Source organism: Brachionichthys hirsutus, chromosome 19 (genome assembly GCF_040956055.1).
Source record: "Brachionichthys hirsutus isolate HB-005 chromosome 19, CSIRO-AGI_Bhir_v1, whole genome shotgun sequence".
In the NCBI taxonomy this organism is placed as follows: domain Eukaryota; kingdom Metazoa; phylum Chordata; class Actinopteri; order Lophiiformes; family Brachionichthyidae; genus Brachionichthys; species Brachionichthys hirsutus.
Window position 1 is genome coordinate 7,810,362 of NC_090915.1, and position 15,619 is coordinate 7,825,980.

At 42.5% G+C, this 15,619-nt stretch overlaps 3 protein-coding genes across 5 annotated transcripts; 2 read left to right on the plus strand and 1 right to left on the minus strand.

The window, feature by feature from the left end:
• Nucleotides 1-4,484: 4,484 nt before the first annotated feature.
• On the minus strand, nucleotides 4,485-7,744 carry LOC137908800 (programmed cell death 1 ligand 1-like). The gene is made up of 8 exons (XM_068753222.1): nucleotides 7,690-7,744; nucleotides 7,254-7,516; nucleotides 6,993-7,089; nucleotides 6,641-6,907; nucleotides 6,263-6,373; nucleotides 5,317-5,385; nucleotides 4,835-4,842; nucleotides 4,485-4,517 (listed from the first exon to the last, which is right to left on the minus strand). The coding sequence occupies exons 1-8, from the start codon at nucleotides 7,742-7,744 to the stop codon at nucleotides 4,485-4,487; spliced, it is 903 nt and encodes a 300-aa protein (XP_068609323.1).
• A 1,100-nt stretch (nucleotides 7,745-8,844) lies between these two features.
• plgrkt (plasminogen receptor, C-terminal lysine transmembrane protein) lies at nucleotides 8,845-14,405 on the plus strand. Of its 3 annotated transcripts, none has more exons than XM_068753071.1 (5): nucleotides 8,845-8,939; nucleotides 9,513-9,625; nucleotides 13,220-13,350; nucleotides 13,589-13,698; nucleotides 13,883-14,405. In XM_068753071.1, exons 2-5 carry the CDS (start codon nucleotides 9,545-9,547, stop codon nucleotides 14,008-14,010), a joined length of 450 nt encoding a protein of 149 aa, XP_068609172.1. In that variant the 5' UTR covers nucleotides 8,845-8,939; nucleotides 9,513-9,544; the 3' UTR covers nucleotides 14,011-14,405. The 3 variants fall into 3 exon arrangements, with proteins under 3 accessions (XP_068609172.1, XP_068609170.1, XP_068609171.1); XM_068753069.1 differs by lacking the exon at nucleotides 8,845-8,939 and adding an exon at nucleotides 9,110-9,224; XM_068753070.1 differs by lacking the exon at nucleotides 8,845-8,939 and adding an exon at nucleotides 9,132-9,226 and having other exon boundaries at nucleotides 9,524-9,625.
• Nucleotides 14,406-14,494: 89 nt separating this feature from the next.
• Nucleotides 14,495-15,517, plus strand: rln1 (relaxin 1). The gene is made up of 2 exons (XM_068753288.1): nucleotides 14,495-14,729; nucleotides 15,039-15,517. The coding sequence occupies exons 1-2, from the start codon at nucleotides 14,537-14,539 to the stop codon at nucleotides 15,359-15,361; spliced, it is 516 nt and encodes a 171-aa protein (XP_068609389.1). The 5' UTR covers nucleotides 14,495-14,536; the 3' UTR covers nucleotides 15,362-15,517.
• Nucleotides 15,518-15,619: the final 102 nt, after the last annotated feature.

Here is a 15,619-nt window from a genome sequence, read left to right on the forward strand (position 1 = left end):
CCCCCCCCCCCCCACGGGCCGTCCACTTGAAAGCAGACAGAATTACAGCGACACACACACACTTCATTCCCTATTTTTCTCGCTTCTCCTCGTCCCTGGAGTGTGAGAGTTTGAGAAGCCACCCTGAAGATCTCATCAAGGAACCAATCAGTGTGTGAATATGAAATTCACCCTTCACGTTGGGGTCGGGGGGGGGCAATAAGAGAGCCTGTCTGAAAATCTGTGCGTATGCAAATTCAACGAGCGATTTAAATGGGTTTGATGTTTATGCGAGTATCTCTGACCCTTTCAGGGATGCAGGAAGAGAATATGTGCAGATTGGCACATGAATATTTATGGCGTGTAATTGATTGAGCTGTGTGGTGCGAGGCCTCGCTTGCGCCCCGGTGTAATGCAGACCACGTTGTGGCCTGATCCAGGTGGGTTCTCTTACTGCCCCCCAACAGGGAAATGGTTGAGCATTTTCGGAGGAAGCTGGATATCCTAATAATCAGGTAAACTAATACCGGGTGGCGAGAGTGTTTCCTTCCGGAGCTCTTGGCACGTCAGTCATTGGCAGAATCACTCCTGTCTGGTCTGTGAGCCATTTTAACCCAATGGAGCACACGCCCCCCACCCACCCACCACCACCATGTGTATTTAGAGAGGACCACACGGGGGCCCCTTTGGATCTCCTCTAAACCAAAGAGGAGGTTGGCCAACCATCGTGAGGACCGACCAGACGCTCCTGCTTCTCAGATGTGAACAAAGCGTTCCTCAGTCTAAAGTGGTTAAACTGTCATTTCAAATCGTCTGGACATCGTGATTACCGACATGGGAGGAATTATATATTTAGCTTTATGTCCATCGCCATTTCCTCCCCCGCCCTGATCTGAAGTGACTAGCCAGTAGTGCCCTCAATATTACTATCTCTGAGGGGTTTAAACCTCCCCCCCCCCAGGAGACGAGTGTAATCAAGGGCTGCCAGCAGGAGCGAGGGAGGGAGAGAGGGTGGGATGGGAGGTGAGGTGAGGGGAGGGTTATGTCGGAGCCCTGTAGTGATGGGATGGTGGAGGAATGACAATGAGCCCAAGCCTAAAACTCATCTCTGCATCCAAAGTCTTGACGATGCTGATGCATCCTGTCAGAATGTATTTTAAGATTATTATTTTTTTAAGTCCTATTTTTAGATAACCGGATGTAGAAATATTAATACATTTGAATTTTGGCAGCCTTCCATATTTTCCTTTGGTTAAATTGTTATATTTTTCTACATTAAACTGATGAAACGACTCGTACTCCTCGCGCTGGTAGGGAAATACTTCTTGTCATTGCTGCAGCAGTTGAAAGTTTCCAGTTCTGATTAAGATTCATTAAATAAAGTTGTTTTCAGGACAGCACTTAAGATTTTTTTTTTTTATTGGGGCAAAGATTCAAAAAAGGCACTTCTGCAGATTGATTATTTCCACTTGTTTCAGATAAAATGCTGAGTTCATGGACATCATTAGGCACAATTCAGTTTGCGGTGGAATGTAGGGTTTTTTTTTTCCACACTGCAGATTTTTCTTTACCAGAGAAATTTCCATTTGTAAGAAAATTCAAATCTCTTGAGAAAACACAAACGCAAATAATGATAGGTGGCTCATTGCCGCAAGAAAAGACATGCATGTGCACATATGTTCATGAGGGTTAATTTATTGATTCATTTTTATTTTTTGGGGGGGGCGGGGTGGTTGAAGTTCTCTTAAATTATTTCCATAATATACTGCTGAATACAATTGTCTCTCAGCAACCCCTCCGGCCCCCAGGATCTCATCCATCCTGAAGACTCATTCATCCTCAATAACGTCATTGCTTGCTCATAAATAAAAGTGACCGTTAGGAAAGCAGATGAACCCGGCCGGCGGATTGGACAGGAAGCCAGTTAATCTGCAATCCAATCCGGCCCGAGTGCAGTGAAACCAGGCTCAGTTTGGCTGACCGATGCCTGGGAGGAAGGAAGTGAAGGACTCAGGAAACAGTGTTCAGGGCTTTCACCAGTCATATCCATCACAGGGCATGGTGATAGAGTTGTGTGTGTGTGTGTGTGTGTGTGTGTGTGTGTGTCCCATTTCACCAGTCGTATCCATCACAGGGTTCTGTCTCCAGGCTTGGGCAGGAGAACTGGAGAGTCATTAGAGGGGCTGGGCTGCAGGCTGCCGCGCCGCACTTTAACTAAACATCTTTTCCATAAAATAAATGCTTCCAGGTTAGCGTGGGTCCCGGAGAACCCGGGTCGCTTGGCTTTTGCTGCCACTCATCTGATCCCAATTACCAGACATACTGGGTCAGAGCCAGCAGAGGCTTTATGGACTCCCAGTGGGGTTGTGTGTTTGACTCCGGCAACAGCCCAAGTGTGGCATCCTATGCCTTAAATGAGAATAAGATCACTCTGCCCTGCCCTCCCTGTGACTGTGTCGTAAATAAATACTGTATAGTTATTATTTCAGTTTATACCCCGAGACATGTGCTAAGTGTTAAACGAGGGTTACTCGTTTAACATTTGGCCATTTGTGGCTGAATGAGAACAAAAATGCTATTATCTAAAGAAGAAAATATATAGTGTATGAAAATGGATAGCAAAATGATTTAAAACAAATTTTTTAAAGTGTGATCTCACCCTGTGTCCAGTATTTTCTCTTCTACATTCACTACACTATTGTCACACGTCCAAGAGTAACCTGACCTTTGAAGAGGAGAGTTGATCACAGTGATATATTTGTGTGCTGGTGGATTTGTGTGTGTGTGTGTGTGTGTGTGTGCGTGCGTTCACATCTATGCATTATTGCATAATTGTTTCCTGATGCTCCTCTTTTCCAGAGAATATGAATAACCAAAGGATGAAACCGCCTCTTTGGAGAGGAGAGAGAGAGAGAGAGAGCGTATCGACCACTTAAAGGCAGTATTTTATCTGAAGATGAGAATTTCATGACATCTTTATACAGAAATTGCATTTTAAAATTAATTTACGTATTTTTAAACATACAAAAACAATCGATTTCCCTGCATCGTCTTTGCTTAAATAACAGCAGCACACAAACAGGAAGGTTTAAGTCCAGCTTTCAGCTAATGGTCCTTTCTCTGATTCAGGATATTTTTGATGTCTAAAGTATTCTCGATGTGTTCTTTGAAGTTTGCCTTGAAGTGATCCCTGGCTGTTTTGACAAATTGGTCTGAAAACACAAGAATTTACCTGTACATGCAAGTACAAAAGTATATAATTATTTCTTATAAACTATAAAATGTGCATGTACATTTACGTAGTAGATGTAAATTCTTGTGTTTTATGACCCATTTGTCACTTTGAACCTAACCCTAATCTCATGTATTCATGAGGAGCGCCTCCGCCCCACACCGAGCCCCCTTTGAAAGGACGACATCGCCATCTAGAGGCAGGGAGGGGAATCTACACTTTGTGGTTGCCGCTGAAATAACCAAATAATGCTTTTAATAGCTTTCTCACTGACAAAGACAAGAAGCTGCCGCAAGTGAATTTGTGTTGTGCTGTAAAGAAACCCGTGAAAAACACTTCTTTAGATGCTGGTTACACCTCTATTGCATCATTAGCCAACTTTCTTCTGCCAAAACAGTCTAATCATTCTGATGAGTCATACTTCTTGGTTATTTCCAAGTGTGTGTTTACAGTAACGGCTGTGAGTTTGTGATATATTTTTCGTTTTTAGTCTTAGTAAATGGAAATGTTGGTTTAAGACAGTCAAGAGAGAAACCTTTATTAAATAAGGGGCGTCGAATTGGTTACTTTGAGTCACAAAGTCTTCTGTGTTTCTTTGTCCTCCTGTAATTCCACCAGTTAATGAATAAACAGGAGGAAATTCCTGGAAACTTTACACGGCATTAGAACTCTGCTTTCGTCAAAATGACAATTGAGGCTGTAAAGAAAGTAATTCAGAAACTGAATTTATAGCAGAAGTGTTTGTATTGAATTCAGCACATTTAGCAGCATATTCAGTCTTTCGCAAAATCTGACCACATAAAAATTTTACTTAACAAGAAACTAATGGATCTGTGCCCTTGAGCACCAATTCCCTGGTATACCTCCCGAAGGATTCATCTGTGCGTCTCCAACAGCAGCAGAACCTCGCTGGACCCGGTTAACACGGTTAACACAGCCCATCTTCTGTAGATAGAATGAGAATGAGCGAGTCATTATTTGCTGACTCATTATTTCCTGAAACTAGAACTGCTCAGTGGGATTTAGTGAGGAAGTCTAAAATGTTAAAGTTCAGCTTTGATGAACTTTGACTTCTAAATTTGGGACATTGACCAAACTCAAATAGTCTTGACAGCACTGATTTTATAATTAGACCTGAACAAAAATGAAAACTAATCTCTGGGTTAGGGTTAGAGTGAGTCTGTGTTACTCACTTATTTTGGAGGCTCTGTGTCGGCTCCTTCTCACACGGGGTACACAGGTGACGTCTCACACCTGTGCAGGTGAGGTAACGCTAACTGTCTTTCACAGACGCCCTCAGGTTTCCCTGAACGCAGACAAGAAAACAGATTTCATCAGAATCGCATCAGCATCTTCTGATGAAGAACTAGATTTTATTTTTTGAGAAATTTTCGTTTTTTATTTTGTCATGCTGGGTAGTGGGTATAACCTTTTAACATTTCTTCTTTGATCTTTTCTGTTATCTTATTATTTTATGAATGGCGTGTCTTTATGATATGTTGTTAGGGTTGGACAAAATAAGACATTTATCGAAGACATCACTTATAAACAAACAAATACGTATCTCTCCAGCAGTTATTTACCTTCTTTAAAATATATCATTTCGTCATTTCCTTTTTTTACTTGTAGGCCTGGGTGACAAAAACAAAAACACACACAGAGGATGGTAGCGTTAACAGAAATAGAGTTGATCCCTGTCACAGTCATTGATTAATGGCGCAGTCATTTGTCCTGGCGGGGAAACGTTGTCTCTTGAAATCAAATGAGTTAGATATGAAACAGATGTTCTTTGTAATGTGAGGAGGAATGCGCCGTTTGGGGCAGTAAAATCAGGTTTCAGGCATCATTTCTTGAACCTTATTACTGAATAGCTCGAAGAACCTTCAGCGAGTTTCACAGTCAGAAGATATTTACAATGACCATAAGACGCAGCCAATGAGGATTGTCTTCTCAGATGAGAAGACAATCTTTATCAGTCCCGCAGCAGGAAGTGTACTTTGTTCTGGCAGCAAAACATCCAAAACGAAACGTGAATAAGTATTATCAATGTAAAATAAATGAGTGTAAGTCCACACAGGAAGTGTTGATGCGGTGTATAGACTTACAGTCAGTGGAAGAAGCAGTCACGTCCCGGCAGCCCCCTAAAAACTTCCTGGTCATGTGAACTCCTGGCCCTAAGAACAAAACACAATGACTAATGTAGGTCACTATGACTCTCTCTCTGTGTGTGTGTGTGTGTGTGTGTGTGTGTGTGTGTGTGTTTGAATAGGTTTGCAGGTTATGGTTAACGACTCTATTTGCTGTCACATGAACGTGTCACATGAAGTAAGACGAAACTCGATTACAGTAAGAAAAACAACTTCTCAGACACTTCCCCTTTTAGCAACGGAATGACTCGAGAACTTTGGAGGCACTCGGCGAGCGCAGACCGCCGCCATGGCACAATAAATCATTAAAATGAAATAAATGACCCGGTCATGCATTTAAAAATGGTGATCTGGATCATCATCAAAAGCTTAGACATTGTTCTTGGTATCTTTATACACCAACCATGAAAAGTCAAAGTGAATCAGAGTTGATTTGTATTTTTAACTGATTTCTGAATCCGTAAATGGGTTTAATGTTAAAATGTAATAATTTTTCTTGAACTTATTCAGGATCAGATCCAGAAGACCTTTTTCATGATAGTTCTTATCGGACCCCTTTATGATTGTGATCTTTGGTCAGTGAATTGAAGGCATATTTTACAAGATGATTAAAAGCCTCCAGTATAATTTTTAATATAATTTTTATTGTTTGTATTTTTTGTTTTACTTTATTGTTTTCACTATGTACACTGTAAAGCGTCTTTGAGTTCTAAGAAAAGCGCTATATAAATAAAATGTATTATTATTATTAAAATGTATTATAAGTAAATGGGGAAATCAATTTTTTATTTTATTTTTGTATCCAGACAGGTATCCGGATTGCTCCCAATCTAAGGGATCTAGATTAGGCAAAGACCAGTCTTCAGGTTTGCTAAAATACATACAGTACAATAAAGGACAATACCTTTTCTGCAGGAACACAAGATCAATGTGACGATAATGGCAGTTAATGTCAGTCCTGTGCTCAACACAATTACGGCAGCGTCATTTACTTGAGGAATAATAGGCACATCATCTGGGAAAAGAGTCAAGAGGGATTAGGATTAAAACATGGAACAAAACCAGTTCTGGTAAAGACAAGGCCAAAGCTAATATTAGCATGTGTGTTTACTCTGCTCATGACTCATAACCTGCAAAAAATCCCTTTAATTACTTTTTCTTTTATTGTTTGAGAGAGCAAAAGGAAATGAACCCGTCTATTATAAGGAGACGTTGAAATGTCATGATCAATATCTGAATTCAAAAATGAGCCTCTGAAGACCGCCACACAGGGACCGTTTACCTGGAATGTGAAATACGGCAGAGTAGCCGTCGTTTATAAAAGTGCACGTGTAGTTGTTTTTGTCTCTTGATGGGACACGGATCTGGCTGGTGACTTTAAAAAGGCGGTTCGGGGTCGATCCAGAGGTCGCGCTGGAGTTGAGCGTCAGCAGGAGTCCGTTTTGCCAGGTGACAGACGACTCGGGGTGTCCCTCAGATTGGCAGGTCAGCAGCAACTCGTGCCCGTCTGCAGTCTTCTGAATGTGCTTAGTCACGGTTTTATAAGGTGCTAGGGAACAGTAAAACAGGAACATTGTCTCTGTTTCATTGCTGTAAAGCTCATTAAGTTCGACTGCAACACAAACCGTAATTACCTTCAACAGACAGTGCTACCTCCTTGAAATCAGCTCCTTCTCCTGTGTGCACCAAACATTGATAAGTTCCAGAGTCCTGAATCCTGAGGCTGGAAACCTGAGAAATAAAAAGAATAAAATCCAAGATCTATTTTCTGTTGAGCCCCGATCCGCTACAGAGCTTCGATGGAACTGAAATAATCAATTCTGTTGATCAGTTACAATTTCATCAATAATTCCTGATAGGATGAACCGGTTAACCGTATCACCGGCGATATTGACCTGCAGCCTGACCCAGCCTTCCTTCAGCTCGTCAGTGAGGAGTCGCACCCGGCCCTGATAAACTGGATCCTGGGAGGTCAGGCGCTCCACGCCGCTATCCATCCGGTACACCTCCCGAGCCGAGGTGGAGGAGATCCAGTACCAGATTACTTTCCGGTAATCCTGAGGATTTAGCAGTTTAGGCTGAAACCTGCAGCTCATCACAACGTCTCCTCCAAACTCTGACCGGTACGTGGTTTGCTCCGCCTCAACAGTGAGCAAGCCTGTAGGTAAATAAAGCAAAAATAACAACAACGTTCATTTTAATTTTCCCCACGATTAGGGAGGGAGCAATGTCAACTTACCCGCACTTCTGATATTTAAGATGTGTTATAGAGGTACAGAAATATTTCAAGTAAATGCGTCATTCTTCACAGCAGATTGTTTTTGCACGTACCAGAGAGAGATGGCTGAAACATGACTTGCAAAATTACAACAAGAATCCAGTCCATTGAGACCTGAGAAGGAAAGCAAAGGTGTTTTATTCAGAAGAGTCTTTTGATATTTTCATTTGACCATAAATCATTTACGCACAAGCACACGCACACGCACACGCACACACGTGATTCTGTGGTGGTCTTCACGGTCACTCTTGATTGGAACACGGCTAAATTGTGATGAGCTGCACAAAAAAAACAGACAATAAAGTATTATTACTATAATAATAATAATAATAATAATAATAATATTATAATAATAATAATAATAATAATAATAATATTATAATTATTATAATTATAATAATAATGTGGCTGTTTATAAGTCAAAATGTTCTTACCTCTAAGTAAAGTGAACAGCTGCTATTTCCCAGGAGATATTTCCTCCTTAAATGACACTTATACTTGCGTGGCTGATCAAAACATTCTGAACACGCCCTCAGTCAGGAGGACAAAAAAAAAAACCAGGGAATTTTGAACAATGATTCATTTCCATGACAACTTTGGGAAACTTTCAGAAACCAATCGGAATTATGAAGTTTACGTTCATGTTCACGGATTGTGACACACGCGCCTTTAAGCACGGCAACGGCTTGTTTTTCACAGAGTAGAGCACGAGGAGGCAACAAGCTGTAAAATGAACGAAGAGAGTTTAGTTCCAGAGCCCAAATTCTGAACCTGAAGATGCACACAATGGCCAATAGAGGGAGCCATTTCTCAACAAACTGCCACCATCAAATAAAGTGGAGTATAGCAAAAAATAGCGAAAATATTGAGTATGTAATGACAGGCACTTAACTGCCCTGAGGACTTGTCTGGTGTACTTGCACTTCGTTTGATCCTGGTCATGTACTCTTTGTTTGGTATTCCTGCAGAAGTCATTCTCCCCTCAATCTATGTTTGTAGGGATTGAAAATAATAGCGGGAATTTCCCTAAGTTTGTATGTTTTTGGACTCCAGTACTACAACAAATTGTAAAAGACAGGACCTTTTTCTCTGCCAAAAATGGTGCATTTTTAGACCCCTTGTGCATACAGTTTTATAAAGAATAATTTGTGTGTGAAGTCTTATTTTGAAGGTTGAACCGGAAGTATATTCTCATTCTGGCGTTAACAGGAAACAATCGCTGCCTTCACGGAATCGGCAACATCGAAAATCCCCGTTAAAGAGATTAATTAACACGCTCAACTGGGAAAACAATGCCCTGAAGGTTTTTATCAATGACCTATGACGTTCAAGTAGAATATTGACCTAATATCAATAATTTCAAACGCCTGTGCGTGAAGTCTAACTCAACAGTAAAGCGTTTAAATCATCTTTGTCGGAGTTGGATATTGCAGTGTCATAATTTCCGACTGCAGTGAACGCATCCGGAAGTGTAGCAGCGGCAGGATACGCGATTGTTTTTGTGCCCTTGATCCTTGAGGTTGATGGTGCCTTTGCGCGCCTCAACGTACATCACAGTGTTTAACCTGCCGTCCTCAGAGTATATTAGGTGCGTTAAACTTTGATTTATGCCTCACCGTTCACTAATGGTCAAAATGCACGCTTTACAGTTAGCACAAGCACGGGATGCTACGTCGTTAGCTACACACGAAGCACGGCTCGCACTGCTTCCGTGTTTACGTACAGTATATATACACATTGAGTGCTGTTTAATATGCATGTTAAAGTATTTAAAGTCTGTTTGACCCTTTCAAATATGGGTTTAGAGGAGAAGTTTACAGTGTAGTTAGTGGTATACTCTTGAGTGATTTATAATAAATGGTATTTATGTCCGCAGGTAACAACAACAACAACAACAACAACAACAACATGGGGTTCCTTTTGTCTAAAACAATGGATGCAAACTTGAAAAAGCAACAGGAATTCATGCTCCACAATGCGCGGCTCCAGGTGAGTGCTGTAGCATCAAAGAAGACTAAACTGAACGTTGCTCTGATGGGTGCTTGTGGCTGGGACTAGTCCTAATCTTTATGCTGAAAGCTTCTGTCATGACTTTAAGTAAAAAAATGCTCAAAGTAGGTAAAACTGTTGTAGCTCAGCGGCACACAGGGACTTGCCTTGGGAACCGGAGGGTGGTCGGTTCGAGTCCCAGTGTGAACGCTCTCCGTTTGTTTCATGTTGGATCAGTTCCGGCTGGAGTTTCCACTGGGGAAAAACTGGAATTACAAACTACCAGACTTCTGGTCCTTTGAAGTCACGATCTATCAGCATGTAAATGACAGGAATGCAGGTGCATGTTTCAGCCACTAGACTGGTAGGTGCTTTATAATGTATTTACTGTCCTCAAAAGCACAGCTGACACTTTCACTTATCTCAATTGAATCAGTGCTTCTATGTGGAGACCGCCGGTTTGTCCATTGAAACAAAACATTGTTTTTTTTTTCTTCTTCACCTTTGTGGGGGCGATTTGTTGTGAGCTATTACTGCCTGCAAGGCAAGCTGCTGAGCAGCAGGTGGGATGTGTGACTGTCATAACGCCAATGAGATTATCCGATTTATGCCCAAAAGGGTTTTTTTGTTGTTGTTGTTCTTGGTTTCTTCCCTGCAAATTTCCTCCTGACCTATCAGCTGCAAGCGTGGATGATAATGAAGAATTTCATTCGTGGATGGCGAAGGTTTGGTAATTGAGTTTAATCCCACTCTCATTTGAGACACGACAATGAGTCACCGGTGAATGTAATGCGCCCGTTAAAACTTTACCGCAGTGGATCCGCTTTGTGTCGTTTCATTTATGTAAAGCGTAACTTTCAGTAGTTCGATTTTTATCTAACGTTTTTGTATCGTACAGACGAGGCGTTCAGGGTCCCTGACTGTCAGACGTTTCCTCACTGCCCGTAACAGGAAGTCATTTTTCTGTGTTTTTGCACGAGTAAAATTAATCAAACCTAGCAATTTCAGAATATACGTGAAGTGCTAGCTGCTTTCTCTTGTCGCATTAAGATGTCAAAGATGATCGCTTTCCGATGTTTTCAAGTCACATGACTCACAGATAATTGATCCTTTTCCTGCTATTGCCTCGTGGACCCCTTGAGTCAAAGTGATTGGGCATTATGTCTCACCCACGTCGTCCATCTAAAACATTATTTTCGAATTAAAGGGGTGTGTTTGTTGGACGTATGTCCAAGGGAGACATGACACCGATGGAAATCTGATTCTGTCTGACTCAGAGATGAGGTGATGTTCTAAAGTTTAGACGCATCCACAGACGTCCGCCGCCACTCCCACAGTCTGCTCGACGTTATAGAGCGACTAAAGCACAGTTTAACCTTGAGTGAATGACGATCTTCTCACGATGAAAATCAATGTCATTTAAATATTGGAAATTTATGTCCAGAGATGTTTTTATATCATTATCAATTAAATAGAAAAAAAATCGTGCGCATATGTGGGGAAATTAATATCCCTAAAATAATGCATAAAATTTATTGATAGCCCATATCTCACAACTAAAACAAAAATGAATTGATCCCAACAGTCCGAATTATTGCCTTATCCAAAGCGAAGCAGGGTAAAGTCAGAGCTAACTTTCTCAGTACATATTGAATGTCGTTTCAGTTTGATCTGAAAGGGAACAAGAAGGGTGCCCTGAGGAATCCCTTCTCACAACGTATCAGCCATGAAATGATTTTAAATAATTATAATGAACTAATGACAGGAATCCTTCCAGATCCTTTCATTGATTTACTCAAAACACAAAACAAATATTGAAACAGTACAAAAACGTATTAGGAAGCCATGTTTGTGTGTGTTTGTTGTTTGTCACGTTCGATCAGCATGATTCGTGCCTATCAGTTCCTGACAAGCATCGTCGCGCTGTGCTTATGCTTGTAAGCCGTAAGAAAAAGTGATTGAATTTCTCACTTATATTTCCGCTCGGCTCTCACTTTGTCACCTTCTCGGGGGGGCCTCGTCACGGTTCGTTGCTTTCTTTCACGTCACCTTCACTGCTTTTTCCAATCACGGTCATTGTGTAATATCGGCTGCATGCCCAAGCTTGCAGCCAAGCTCTTTGTTAGGCCTTGCAATGTTTCCGTAACGGGAGACCAGGCGTCTTCTACTTTTAAAGGAACAGTTCTAAAGTTGGAATTGATCAGGGGTTCCCTTGCATATACAGAAATGCCTCGACATGCGAGTGTTCCGAGAAACGGCTTGTGGCTTCCTTGTTCCGGGTAAAATCATAGGTTGTAGTCCACTTCCTGACAGTAAGAGATTCAAAAGAGAAGATTCAGAGTGTTAAACTGTTTGGTGGAAACTCCTAAGAGCTGCATTCCGTTTGCATTTCAAGTTACATTTTAAGTCAGAAGGAAAAATGTGTCGTCTTTAAGGCCCCAAAAGGAATGCTGAAAACACACGACACTGATTTATTAACTTGATAGGGGGGAGAGATCTTCAGTGATCCCTCGTGTGACTACGTGGGTTAGGGGAATGCAGGTTAGTCTTGTATGACAACTTCCTGGAGCGAAGCTGGAAGTAAGACTCAGTCTCTCTCAACGCCGAGTCAGGCTTCAAGGCCTGTTTGAATCATCTCCATTTTAAATCTTAACTATCAAACACGTCTGGAAAAAGATTGTGTCTACGAAACGGGTCGGATTCTCCTGTAACGTGAGCCCGGCATTAAGCGGCGAGAGATTCCTCACCAGGTGATTTTACCTGCGTTGGAATTAAACGTCCCCCCTCAGATGTTTGGTAACGCTCTTAATGCCTACGTTTACCGAAGACGAGCAGATCGATGGAGCGTCTCACACGGTGTCCTACGGCAGTGTGTCAAATGTTACCTTGGACTGGTCTTGATGTTGATTGAACTAAATCAGGCTAACAGCATTTATAAAGCTATATAATATTTGATTAGGGTTGATTATCCATTAATATAATTTTTTAAAGTGCCATCACAGGCTGTTAATTGCAGCCTTAAATCTCCTGAGCGTTAACATTTTGCACCTTTAATGTTTATTAGCAGCCAAACCTGCTATTCATCCAATCGCCCCACTTGGCGTTGCTTGATTTGTGCTCTTCAAATTCCTTTGATTGGATTTTCCCACCGATAAACGGAACGGTGCGATGTAATGCCTTTAATGACGCAGTTAACCAATTATATCGAGTGTTTAGTCAGATTTAGTTTCAAAGTTACCACTTTTTGACTTGATAACAATGCTGCCGTCATTATGTAAAATGTCTTAAACCATTTACAGCCACGTTTTTGTGTGAGCAATTTGGATAATGGCCGTTTGTAGATGCTGAAACGATACATCGTCCAGCGCTTCTGCTGCCCGATGTATCCTTTATGCCATCTACGTCACCGCCATCGGCATCGTTCCGGAAAAACTACTGAATGGATCTTGATTAAAAATAATCTGAAGATGGGTCTTGGTCTAATTTAGATCCCATTAAGTTTTGAGAGCGATCCGGATCCCGGTCTGGACCCAAAATAAACGTCTGTGTTATGCGTGTTTGTCATGTAACTGAAGTCACGTCTGTGTGCGGTAGATGGAGCGTCAGGTCACGATGCAGGACCAGATGAGACGGAGACAGATGGCTATGCAGGTCGCCTGGTCCAGAGAGTTCGTCAAATATTTCGGCACATTCTTTACAATCGTTGCTGTGGGATCCACCGTCAGGTGAGTTCAGTGTGTATGCAGATCAATTCATGTCATTTATTTATTTTAGAAATGGTTTAGAAATAAACTGGCAAAGCAACACGTCAGAATTGTTTGAATGTGAACAGCGTGAAGGAGAAACACTGACCCCTATAGGTGGGATTCATGCTCTCCAACATTAACGTCCTCTTTCCTCATCAAATAAATGAGTTAGCCCGTTCTTTTATACGTCGTAAACCTTTCCTCTCGTTTTCTTCAGTGCTTTTAAGAAAAAGAAACCGTCCCTGATGGCGCCCATCGTTCCTCTGAGCTTCGTATTAGCCTACCAGATGGACAGCGCCTACGGGACGCTTATTTATCGTATGAGAGGTGAGGAAAAGCTGCCAGTCATTAACCGTCACACTAAAAACTAAGCTGACAATCTATTACAGCCACGTTTGCATCGGCATCATCAATCGTTTGTTTGGGGGCCATCCGCATACATAAATGCACATAAATCTAAAACAAATATGGCTAAAAATGTCTTCTTCTTTGCCTTATTTCCTCCGTCCAGGGGAGGCTGAGAGCGTCATGGCATCGGAACCGGACCGCCTGGACTTGCCTCATGGAAGTCCAACCTTCGACAGCATAGAAAAGGCCCGCCGTGCCAAAAGCACCCTCAGCTCGTTTTTAGAGAAATAACACGTGCCTGCCACTTTATATAAAAATAGTTATTATCTTATTATATCCATCATGGGCATCAAATGATATTATAAATGTCAAATCTATACCACATGGTGATTCTATTAAATATATGTGCCATGCTTACAAATGGTTCACTTGTTAATTTTCACCCATCACATTTTTATTATTATTATTACTGGACAAATATTACAATCAGAGGGTTCTGTACGTCATTGTCATCGATCTAAACGACGTGTGAGGGAGGGAGAAGGACCGAGTGGGAGGGGGCTGAGCGTCGAACGCTTAAATTAGGACCAGGACTACGGCGAGAAGAACAAGAGGAAAGTCTGCTTTGCAACGAGAGGCATCTTTGACTTCAACAGGCTGCAAGAAAACAGCAGGAAAAAAAGCCAACCAGCCAGAAAACCACCAGGATTCAACGCAGGTGTCTGATCAGAGGTGGCGCTCAGCTGACCCCCCCCCCATCCTATCCCATCCACCCCTCTGTGCAGCAGCTCAAACCGGCCATCAGGTCAAGTGAAAGATGCTCTGCAGAGTGACCCTTGCCGCGGCCGTGTTCTTCGGCGGGATGTGCAGCTGCGTGCAGGTCGACCTGATGAGCAGACTGAACATAGCGAGGGACTACAGGGTGAAGCTGTGCGGGAGGGAGTTCATCAGGGCGGTGATCTTCACCTGCGGGGGCTCCCGCTGGAGACGCGCCACCGAGGGGGACGGGGGTGAGTTTCAGCTGCTGCGTGATTTGTGACAAAAAAGGAGAGCTAAGAGAAATGTCCGTATATTTACAGGTAAAACTAAATTCAGTGTTTTATTTCTTGAGATGAACTATTCCTTCGAATAGATTGTTTGCCACAGTGTTCTTTACAGGCTTCTACAGAGCAAATGTTACATGGCGACTTGTATAGGGTGTCGTTCCTGCGTTGAGTCAGACAGACAGCTGATTGGCAGACCCTCGGGGCCGCCTCCAAACCTTTTGATAGTACGTTTGCTTTGATTCAAACGTTTACATCGAACCCGTCTCCCTGCAGCTCCCTTCCAGTGGACTTCCCTCGGTGGCATCACCGTGGAGGACCGACGCCGCTGGCTCACAGATAGCCCCGCTCCTCGCCACGCTGCCTCCTCCTCCTCCTCCTCCTCCTCCTCCTCCTCCCTGGCAGACCTGGCTCTCTACGGGGAGCAGCCGTCGCTCAGCGACCCTCCTCCACTTCCGTCCGCGTTTTTGAGCGAAAGTGTCGGGATCCTTGCCGACGAGCCGAACCAGAGCAAGAAGAAGAGGAACTTTTCTCTCGGCGTGGCGGGGAAGTGCTGTAACCACGGCTGTACCAAAAATGATATTGGACGCCTGTGCTGAGGCGGAGAGGACGGCCGATGAAATGTGGAAAGATGTTCTTACCCGCTATTAAACATGCTTATTACCACCGCGTATAGAAACCATGATGCTCTGTCGCATCATGTCTTCCCTCACTCGTTTGATCCTTCCTGCAGCTCATGTACTGTCTGTTACCCTTTCGGCATCACTGACAATAAATTTGAAATACTGCGTTCGTATGAAATATTACATTTCTATAAGATGCTTCTTTATATGTTCGTAAAAGGATCTGACGCAATA

Bases quoted from the DNA above. Each gene is read 5' to 3' on its own strand.
- plgrkt (XM_068753071.1), top strand. From the start codon at position 9,545: ATGGGGTTCCTTTTGTCTAAAACAATGGATGCAAACTTGAAAAAGCAA. The intron at 13,351-13,588 runs GTGAGTTCAGTG...CGTTTTCTTCAG, and splicing joins GCTGTGGGATCCACCGTCAG to TGCTTTTAAGAAAAAGAAAC. The intron at 13,699-13,882 runs GTGAGGAAAAGC...TCCTCCGTCCAG, and splicing joins GCTTATTTATCGTATGAGAG to GGGAGGCTGAGAGCGTCATG.
- LOC137908800 (XM_068753222.1), bottom strand. From the start codon at position 7,744: ATGGACTGGATTCTTGTTGTAATTTTGCAAGTCATGTTTCAGCCATCT. The intron at 7,090-7,253 runs GTCAATATCGCC...TTTATTTCTCAG, and splicing joins AAGGCTGGGTCAGGCTGCAG to GTTTCCAGCCTCAGGATTCA. The intron at 5,386-6,262 runs GTATTGTCCTTT...TTTTGTTCTTAG, and splicing joins CTTGTGTTCCTGCAGAAAAG to GGCCAGGAGTTCACATGACC.
- rln1 (XM_068753288.1), top strand. From the start codon at position 14,537: ATGCTCTGCAGAGTGACCCTTGCCGCGGCCGTGTTCTTCGGCGGGATG. The intron at 14,730-15,038 runs GTGAGTTTCAGC...GTCTCCCTGCAG, and splicing joins CGCCACCGAGGGGGACGGGG to CTCCCTTCCAGTGGACTTCC.